Raw genomic sequence first — 10,930 nt, 5'->3', positions numbered from 1 at the left:
CAGAAACGTTCAATGGTGCATGTTGCACCTCCCCTATCCCCTATCCCCTTACTCCCCTTCCCTCTCGACCCGTTAGGTGTAGTGTCTCCCCTGTGGCAAGTGCTGTCCAAAAACTGTGGCAGTGTCTCCCCATTTTGCACTTGTCACTCACTCATTTTGGCTACGAGCAGCAAACGCTCAATTCCCGTGGCACAACAGGCCATGCCCCAAATCAATCAAACACACTCGCACACACACACACACACATGTAATTGGAATCACTTGGGTCACTTGAGCAGCTTCCAGAGCTGGACTTGAACTTACGCTTCAAGCAGGCGCGAGGTTTTGCCTGTTTACGCCGCGACATGGCCAAAAATTGGATGCAGGATGCAGCAAGTTAAAAGTTCTTTCCTTTTTTTTATTTTTATTTTGCACAACTCTCACTTTGCACTACGTTTGAAGTTTGTTGACGTGACGTGAAAAAGCGCGCCAAACACGTGGACATCAGCGGAGAAAAGTAAAAATTCGTTGCTGGGTCGCTCTAGACGATATCCTTGCGCCTGCAGCGTTCGCAACTGACTGAAACTTGCCTGTTGGCCCAAAACAATCCTGGCATGCCACAACACAGTCGCCGAAGAGTGCGACGACGAAGCTCTTAAACAAAATGGCAACGACGCAGCGAGAGAGAGCGCACAACAGCGAGAGACAGAGAGAGAGAGAGAGAGAGAAAGAGCAAGAGAGAGAGAGGAAATATGGGAGAAGCACAAACAAATGTCGTCACCCAACCAACCACCCAAAAATGAAATGGCAAAACAAAAAGCAAAGGGCAAAAATGTGCCGGTAAAAAGAAACTCAGCTGTAGACGAAGCTGAAGTGGAAGTGGCACATGCAGTGGCAGAGGCAGAGGCAGGCAGCATTCCCCAGAGGGTTGATGCCGCAACATTCATCCCCTAGAGACTTGGCAGATTCGGGTGCACCAATCGGGTGCCCAGCCACATGCTGCGCCATTGCGCCGTAGGAGACGACAATGCGACGCGGCTTGTTGCAATTACAAAAGTCAAGTCAATTATTTGTTGCCCCTGTTGCACGCGCCCCTTCTTGCGCCTTCCAAGTTTCGCACGTGTGTATGGGGGGTCTGCTCTACTACTGCCAAGGTAAGGCGATGCCCGCCCCTCGCCAGTTTGCGTGCAATTTGTTGCTTTCTCAGCAGCGGGAGTCGTCTTCAGAGTGCGTGAGAACGAGAAGGCGACGAAAGCCAAACAAACAGAAGCAACTTCAGCAGCGGGTGACGAAATTCTCATTCATCATTTTCGTTTGAAGTCTGCACATGGCATCGCGGTTATCCGAGTTGACGATTTGCAATTCATAGTTCAATTTTCAAAAAATTTAAACTTTGCATTCCAATCAGTATTATTTTAGAAATACATACATGTACCACTAAAAATTCATTTATATTAAATAATTATCTAAATAACTTCTTTTTCTTATACATTAACTATTCAAGCTTTGGTTTACCATCCTCGGAAGCAGTTTGAAAATGCGCGGGCTGAATGCGCAGTGCTGAATGAACTGCTTGTTGCGCGCTGAATTTGTTTGCGATGTACACTGCTTGTATTTGCGTTGCACTGCTTGGTCATGCCTAAAAGTAGGCAACGACAATTCCGACAATACCGTTGACATTCGAAAAAATTATATTGAATTAAAAAATCAGATTTTTGAATTATCTCTTCACAGCCTGTAGAAACCGTATCTAAGATTGAATACGAACAGTACAATAATAATAAAAAATAAATAAACGAGCATATTACAATAATTATGTATTTGAGTGATTTTTATACCCGCTACCCATAGGGTAGAAGGGTATTATAACTTTGTGCCGGCAGGAAATGTATGTAACAGGTAGAAGGAGGCATCTCCGACCCTATAAATATATAGCCATGTCCGTCTGTCCGTCTGTGTGTCTGTCCGTCTGTCCGTATGAAACACTGGATCTCAGAGACTATAAGAGATAGAGCTATAATTTTTTTTCGACAGAATTTGTTATGTTTGCACGCAGATCAAGTTTGTTTCAGATTTTTTTTATTGCCACGCCCACTACCGCCCCCGCAAATCAAAAAAATCGAATAACAAGCTTAAGCTTTGAAAGCTAGAGTTGCGAATTTTGGTAGAGATAATAATTGCTGTAGTAGTTATGATTCCTGAAAATTTGGTTGCGATCAGATAAAAATTGTCGAAGTTATTTTTGCTTTGGCCGACAGTCTGGTATATTGTGCTGTCTAAGGTATATTTTGAATGCGGTACTATATCGATATACCAAACATACCACTTAATATATATTTTTAGTATTTTTTCAGTATATTCGGTATATTTTTAGAAAAATACCGCAAAATATATTTCTTTTATTCAAAATGGGTAGCGGGTATCTCACAGTCGAGTACACTCGACTGTAGCTTTCTCACTTGTTTTAATAATAAAAGTAATAAGTTATATTTAATAAATCGCATAAGTTCCAAAAATCTTACAAATTAAAAAAAATAATAGTTTAGCTAGAAGAGCAATTAAATGCGCATTTCATAATTATAACAGTTCCCCGTATTGATAATATAAATGCTTATATTCCCTTTTTTGTGTAAAAGCCATCAACAAATAACAAATGTAACATAACAAAAAATATAACATAATGCTTTACTTAATGTTGTAAACAATACAATATGTATAAAATATGTCACAAAATTTAATACAACATAAGTTATAATACAATATAAATTAATTTTAACATTTATGTTCATAATAAATAAATGAAATGCTTATTTGGAACGCTTTACAAAATGATATTGCAAATGAAAAATCAAATATTAATTAAGATTATAGCTCACTTCCTGAATGTTGCTGAATATTACATGTAATCTAGACACTCATCGAACTTGTTAACTTCCTTTGAGTTTAAACAAAAGGATAAAACGAGTATCCGCTAGCGAGCAAAATCCATTTCACCCTTCCCCACACTGTGTGTTTCACTGCAGCTCTTCAGCTTCAGTGGCCCATTCATCAATTCATTCATGAAGTCTGGGAAGAAACAGCAACGGCAACGGCTTTGTTTACTATGGAGTACGAGGCGTAGTAAAAGTAGCGGCAAGCGGCGTCTTAACCCAGTCCAAGGCAAACACAAAAAACGAGAAAACAAAAAATAAAAAGAGGCTGAAACCGAAAAGCGATAAGAAGAAGAAGAACAGGACGATGGCAGACGGAGAGGCTAAAAAACACATCTGTCGTGGCAACATTAAAATCCGGTTGCAAGCTGCAAAGATGTGGCCAAAGTACACTTCGAGCACGGAGAACATATGATTGAGTTGAGTTGAGTTCAGTTCAGTTTCCCAAAAAATGCACCTTTCGTATGCGTTTGGAGCCGCAGCAGCTGCTGCTGCTGGCTAAGCCGCTGCCGCCTGTTGCTGTTGCATGCAACAACAAATACAACAATACACAGATGCTTCAACAAGAGCAACACAACAATACACACATGTAATTATGAGCATCGGCACAGGACGAGACTTTTTTTTATTTTCAAGGAAGCAAAGCAAAGGCATCTACATTAAATTTGGAGTTTGTCGTTCAATTTTTATTTTAATTTCTCATTCCTTTTTATGCTAGAGTTGTTGTTGGCGGTGTTAAGACAGCAGCTGCTTTAAGTTCTGCTGCAAGTTCTGTTGTCTGTCTTCTGGAATCAGTTAGGGGCAAGTGATTCGGCATCAACTTCAGATAGGTCAAGTCAAGTCAATGCTTGGAATGTGAATGTGTTACGGTAGTCAAATATTTATTTGTTGATTTCTTTAGCCATTCATAAATTTAAGAAATAAATATATCGGAAAGTATTATTAAATATAAACCTATTATTATTATTATTTGAAACTTTCAAGTAAGTTATAGCTACACTTAATTCGAAAGCAGAAATCTTAGGTTGCAGAAAAGAATGTAAATGTAGTTTTTAATTTGCAATTCAAAGTGAAGCACAATTTTTAAATTTTCAATATTTATTATTTTTGTAATTAGTTTACATATATATATTTTTAATTTTTATGAAACATTAGATAAAGAAACAATACAATAATAGTGAATCTATTCATCTATGCAATTGCGTAAATACCTTAATTATTATTAAAAAAATATCTAGAATTAAATATCCATTTGCGTGGTACAAAGTAAAAATACGAAAACAAAATTGTTGTTTATTAATTTTGTTAAATCCCATAGAGTTATCTGAGCTCGAGGAGTTCACAGTATTCAAACAAATGACAAAGGTTGATTATTATTATATTTAGTTTAGGAGTAGATTTCTTTTTAACCGTTACTTACTTTTTCACAACAATTTCGATGTTGAAAGTGTGTAGTTTTTATAATCGTAGTGAATTAATAAATTAAATAAAAATTGTCAAATTAATAATAAAATGTATGTTTAACAAAATATTAAAGATTCCTTCAGTGAATTTATTTGAGTCCGAAATATTTTGCAAATTGTCAGATAAGTTTAGTTACTTATATTTTTTGGGTAATACAGTTGAATATGAAATATCCTTTATGAGAAGAGCGATTAAAATAATTGCTAGGGGTAGGTCTGAAATTAAATAACAACTAAGAAAAGTTACAGTAGGTAAAAGAAAAAATATACCAAGTTGATATTCTGAAAAATGAAAAATTATACCGAATGCTATAATTGGTATATCGATATACTTTCTATACATTCAAAATATACCATAATACAAAATCCGATTGGCATAACATTAAATGATTTCTTAAAAACTTCTACAATTTTTATACTTTACTGAGTCGGAAATGACTCCTTTGGCTTGTTACATACATTTGATGGAGGCACAAAGTTGTAATATTCTTCTACCCTATGGGAAGCGGGTATAAAAACTCTCTGCTATGCAATGGAAATGGTTAGCAAATAGCGAATTATGGAATCATTGAATCAAAAAAAAACATTCACTCCCGAAGTTTTCTTCTCCATAGTATAATAAATGTTAGCTCAGCGATAAACTGCATCTGATATTTCTCTCAGTGCAGGCGTGCTGCCTTGCGAAAGGAACAACATCAGCAGGCGGCAGGCAGCAAGCGGCAAGAAGCAAGCAGGCAAGCAGGGAGAGAACAAAGGGCAGAAAGGTAAAAGGAGTGGCAGGCAGGCAGACAACAACAGCAGCAGCAGCAGCAGATGGAACTACCCAACAAGAGACGAGAGTCGCAACCGAAGCACTGAGCAACCAAGCGACCGAAATGCGAAGCCGAGCCGAAGCACGTCGCGACGTAGCTGCCACAAATCGAGGCACAGTCAGGCTGTCGTCTGTTCATTCGAAATTCGTGCGTGCAACGGGAAGGACGTGTGGAACGCTGCTTGAGTGGAACGTTGTTGAGTGTTCAGTGTTCAGTGTTCTCTGTTGTCACCGTGGTCGTTGTACGCTCTGTTTTTTTGCGTCTGTTCATAACAATTGTGTTTGCCACCCCGTGGCAAGTAGCGAGTAGCACCCCGTGACGTCAGCGCGTCTCAAAGTGCAAAACACTGCGTGTGCAGAATTCGAATTATTATTCAAATACGTAATTCATTATCATCGTAATGTCGGCGGATAACCAAGTGGAGCCAGCGGCGGCAATGGCTGCGTCCGCCTCCGCGTCGGCTGCATCGGGAGGCGCCTCGGATTACCTCAAGCGCACCTGCCTCATCTGCGGCTGCCAGACGAACCAGACCATCAACATCTACGAGCCGCGCTCTGGGCCAAATATCGTGCAATTAATTCAGGCGAAATTCAAGTTCCAGGTAAGTTGCAACACCAACAACACTAACAACACCAACAACAACAAGGCAGCGAAAGAACGGCAGCCAAAAATCGATAAGCACACTGAATGAGTCATGTGTCCTTCGTCTCTCCGAGCGCGCGTGAGTGTGTGCGACTGTGTGTGTGTGTGTGTGTGTAAAAATAGGGATGAAACTGTAAATTGCAAGCGAGATTAGAAGCTGCCCCACTTTGCCTCCCAGGTGCCACAACAGAGCAGAGCAGAGCGTGCAGCAGCCAAGCGTGTGCACTCTAAAAGGAGCAGCCCCAAAGGGGGGAGGGTTGAGGTTGAGGTTGAGGCTAAGCTAAGGGTTGAGTTGGGTGGCGACTCGCCAACGGAATTCGCGAAACTAAACGAATCGAGGCAGTGGCAGTGTGGCAGTGGCTGCCACACTGTGTTGTAGCTGTATCCGTATCCGGTTCGGCTCGGCTCGTAACTGGATAGCAGCTGCTGCACTTTCCGCCTGTAATCGGACACCTTGTGGCACAGTCACTGGCATAGCCAATGCCACAGCACTTAATCAATACTCTCGGTCGCAGTCCTTTTCATAATTTGAAACAGCCTGCTCTAATATGCCATGGGAAAATGGGGCAAGTGAGTGCGTTCGTTGCATGCTACGCGTGTTGGATTCAATTACACTGTTTTCTTTGGCGACGCTCAACCTGTCAGCAACTGAGTGCGAGTGAGAGAGAGCGAGAGAGAGAGAGCCTTGAGCAACTCACGAACCTGCCACACAGCAGCTGCCACTTCTACTTCATCTGCTGCTGCGACAATTCGTGCATATCTTTGGGGCAACTTGTCGTCCATCTGTCCCAGCTACTTTTATGATTGATCCAATTTCTGCGGGTTGCCTCAATCTTCATTCCCAGCAGCTTCAGCTTCAGCTTCAACAGCAAGAGCAACAGCGACAGCTGTATTTGCCACAACGCAATAACCCCGCATATCTGCGAAACCCAAACACACCTTTTGTTGTTTGGGTGAGCATGATCTCTATAGGACAGGAAGACAAACAGAACCAAGCATCCTTCAAGCAGATCGTTATCTCAGACAAAAGCCTATTTGTTTAGTATTTGGTATCATGAAAATAAATTTATGCACTTTCGAAATATCCTGAAAAGACAGTTATATTTTTATTTTATTAACCAATTAAATGGGAATCTTTTAAGTTATATTTATTATACACGGGTTTTCTCAATTTTAATGATATTATAAATACTAGCCAAAAGAATTGCAGTGATTTTTCATTCAAGTATATAATTAAATCTTTTGAATATGTTTTCCATAAAAAAAAGATATGTTTCTCAAATATCATTTATTTATAAAACTTTTCTCATTTTCCATTTATTAAAATGAAAAAGACAATCTTTTGAATATTTCCTAAAGCAAACAGATCATCCTGAACTTTCCACTAAACATATTTTCTAAATTTCTCTTCATGGTTCCTTTTTTCTACATCATCGTATATGGATTTTATAGTCTTTAATAACTTCTACTTGAAGAACAAGCTATTTAAATTGTTAGAAACATTTTGATGTTCGCACCTTGTTTACCAAAAGCAATCCTCAGGTTATGGCCTCCAAAAAAGTATCGTCTAGAGTCTCAAATTTCCATTTGACATATGTTCTCCGATATCTACTACTATACTATACTACAATGATATTGGTTCTCTAATTGAGTTTTGTGAAGCCATATCAATAGCCTTGACAATTCCCATGAAGCCTACAAAAAATGTGAAGGACTTCTCAGCTAACAGTTTATCGATTTGTGTTGAATTTGACAATTGATTTCGGAAGAAGTTTGTCAGTTTGCGTAGTTGACAATTGGATGAAGGGAACTTGAGTAGCGGCTTTGCATAAGGTTCGTTCGATATTGTTGTGGCATGTTTGCAAAGCTAGGCACCACCTGCCTAGGAAGGCAACACCCCCGCTATAAGGCGGCAAGCTGTTTCACCCCGATTCCCGCGTTTCCCCTTTATCCTATAGCCAGCAATAACAATGCCATAAACGATCCGAACTTCAGTTCGAGTCATTCATCTCTCTCTTTCCCTATCTCTCTCTTTTTTCTCCGTCTGCTGCTTTATCAGCTTTGCGTGTGGTTGTCTGGATTGCACCTGGCCTGCAATTTGCATTATTTTTACCGTTTACACATGGTTTACACACACACACACACACTCTCAAACACATGCAGACACAAAGAGAGCGTGATCGTTGGGTCTGATCCTGGTTGGGTCTAATACCTAAGCAGCTGTCGCTTTGGCCGCGTGCCTAATCACATTTTATATATGTTCGTATTCCATTTTATGGGTCTCCTTCTTGTTGTGTTCCCTCCACACACTCTCCTCCCGATAAGAAAGGCGCGTGGCGAACGAAACGAGTTTGCCCGGGTCACGCTCAATCCCTTTTTGGCTCTTGGTCAACTGTTTCAACTGCTCAACTGGTTTCCCTTTGCTGTCTTTGGGAGCAGCTGCTGCTGGCCAGGCACACACAATTTTTTCGGCTGGCAGGTGCACCAAATTATTGATACAGTGGATCAGTTGGTAATTAATATGCCTCGACCAAAACGGAACAACAACGCAACGCAACGCAGAGAGACTTTAAAACTTGATGATATTTTTTGCACCTTCCACTGGGCAGGGCGCACTCATTAGTGGTCACTCACTGTGGTTGGTGGTCGTCGCTGGTTGCTGGTTGCTCTCAATCATCATTACCTGTGGTTATGCTTCAGTTGTGATTCGATGGGCAGAACTTCAGTTACCTCACATTTAGCTTCGAGGATAGATATCCTTCGCAACTAAAGTTGTTTGTATTTTGAAGTACATTCTATAACCTCTTTTCTTTCTTTCTTCTTTTTCTTTTTAAGTAGAATACTCAATAAATCTTTAATAAAAACTTTGCTGTTACAATCAACAATGTTGTATAAGAGCTTATTATTAACTATATTTGATAAAAGTTGAGTTATTAGTTTAGCTAGTAGGTCAGGCCAATCAGCTATATATATATTGATTTATACTTAATGAATGTTCTCTACAATTTATTCAATAAATATAGAGCTAACTCTTTTCCCTTCCCTTCTCCAATTGCAGCCTTTAAACGAGGACAAATTCTTGTGCTTCAGCTGCAACAATTGGCTGATCAACTGGCACTCGCTGCAGGCGCTCAACAGCAACGATGCAGACAGTCAGAGCCGCAGTCAGAGTCCCTCGCACATGGGCAACAATTGCAGCCTCCAGCAACAACAGCAACAGAAGGCGCCATCCATGGAGCGACCCAGGTTGCGACCGGTGGCTCAGGTGCGTCCTCAACCACAGTCGCAACCCCAGCCACAGCCTCAGTCTCAACCTCATACTCAGCTTCAACCACAAGCACAGGCAGACAGACAGCCCACCACAGTCATCAGCTACAATAAGAGACGCTTTGGCGGACGCAGTGCAGCAAGCACTCGGAGCATGCGTAAGATGCTGCGCTACTGCTGTGTTTGTGGTGGTGCGATAGTCTTGCGCCTGCTGAGCACAAAACCCACTCAAACGCTGGCCAAGCTGGCGCGTCGCAGTGGTCGGAGTCAGTGCCGCAAATGTCGGGAGATGCACAAGCACAGCGTGCTCAAGGTGCGGCACCACGAGCTGAAGAAGCAACAGGATCAAACTCTAGTCAAAGCGCCCTTAGCAATGCCTCAGTACCAAAGATTTCCAGCGCCGCGTGTGGATGGCAAAGTGGTGGCCATGTTCCGCAGGCTGGGCACAACTCTCAGTGTGGAGCAAGAGGATGAGGTGGAGCCTATGCCTAGCAAGCGACCACTGCGAATTATGAGTCCCGCCAAGCAGCGTCCTCGCTGGACGCGCACACTGGACGACGATGAGATACTCCTGGAATTCGATAGCGCCATATCAGAGGTGCTGCCGGGAACGACGGCGCCTCGGGTAACCAGCTCAGCGCGACGAAGCTTGGGCTATCAGTTTACCAAAGCGATGCAAGCGGAAGCGGAAATGGAAGCGGAAGTAGCTGAGGATGTGGTAAAGGATAACCGCAAGAGCGTTGACAAAGTAACCCACCAAACGCATGCTAGGCTGGCTGGACTGCAACTGCCTCGGGGATTAAGCATCACATTGGTTTAAGCGCATCCCAAAAAGTTAATTAGTCAGTCCCAAGAACAAAAACAACAAAATTAATAGTCAAATTGATTGCGATCATTAAATAGTTTTAGCATAATCTTTAAATAATATTGTACCTCGAGCAAACCTGTAATTTGTAGTCAAAATACTAGCAAAAGAAATGACCTAAGAATGTTAAGTTAATCTATTCAACACTATATTTAAAGTACACATATAATATGTTAGTCATAATTGGATTCCCCCTGCCACATCCCTTACTTTCCAAAATAAAATGGAACAATATGTTTGTAACCGTTAATCCAGTAGTTAAATTTTGTTTACGTTCGCCATGTTGTTGCTCCAAAATGGAAAGTATTTAAAAATATTAATAAATTATTAGCACAACTTAGCATTAAAATACCCTCAAAACATTGGCTTTGATTTTCATTTCCAATTTGAATTATATGATTGCCGTTAAGCACAGAGGTGCCACCATTTAGTACATTTATTTTCCCTTACACTACAGCAACGTTGCCAGACAAGGCGATTTTGAACTAAATCGCACTATAAACCACGCAGTGTGACCATTACTAAAGAAAATACCAAATCCGTTTGAATTTATTCAAATGTAGATTTAAAGCTTGCTTTAGATCAGCTGCAATACAATTCAGAAATGTACTATTAAATTTGGTATCGGTAAAAAGAAACATATATGTAGTTGAAACATATTTGTTAACCGAAAAGCCAAATTCGATCAAGTAAAAATTGACTTTGTTAAATATTCGCTTTGATATATTAATACTGCAATATCTCAAGCTTAAATATGATATTTTAATAAAAACGTGAAAGATTCTAAATTTTTGAAGATAAAATTCAAACGGGAATTGTTAAAAAGAAACGGGCTGTCTGTATTGTTCGAAAATACCATTTTGAAGCAAAATGTGTGTAAGTGTAATTTGGTATATCTTTTTGACTATAATTAGTAAGTTTTTATTTCCACTTGCGGGCACGTTGACGCCTTGCATTTTTTCTTGTCTTTTC

The 10,930-nt window shown here is 40.5% G+C and overlaps 1 protein-coding gene across 1 annotated transcript; it reads left to right on the top strand.

Annotated features, from left to right (window-relative positions):
- Nucleotides 1-5,343: 5,343 nt before the first annotated feature.
- Nucleotides 5,344-10,339, top strand: LOC117571145 (protein phyllopod). The gene is made up of 2 exons (XM_034253147.2): nt 5,344-5,785; nt 8,885-10,339. Exons 1-2 carry the CDS (start codon nt 5,585-5,587, stop codon nt 9,911-9,913), a joined length of 1,230 nt encoding a protein of 409 aa, XP_034109038.1. The 5' UTR covers nt 5,344-5,584; the 3' UTR covers nt 9,914-10,339.
- The last annotated feature ends 591 nt before the right edge of the window (nt 10,340-10,930 follow it).

Source organism: Drosophila albomicans, chromosome 3, assembly GCF_009650485.2.
Source record: "Drosophila albomicans strain 15112-1751.03 chromosome 3, ASM965048v2, whole genome shotgun sequence".
Taxonomy (NCBI): domain Eukaryota; kingdom Metazoa; phylum Arthropoda; class Insecta; order Diptera; family Drosophilidae; genus Drosophila; species Drosophila albomicans.
This window is presented reverse-complemented; position numbering and strand designations above follow the sequence as displayed.

Excerpts from the sequence above, each read along its gene's own strand:
- LOC117571145 (XM_034253147.2), top strand. The coding sequence starts at position 5,585 with ATGTCGGCGGATAACCAAGTGGAGCCAGCGGCGGCAATGGCTGCGTCC. Across the intron at positions 5,786-8,884 it reads AGGCGAAATTCAAGTTCCAG|CCTTTAAACGAGGACAAATT; the intron begins GTAAGTTGCAAC and ends CTCCAATTGCAG.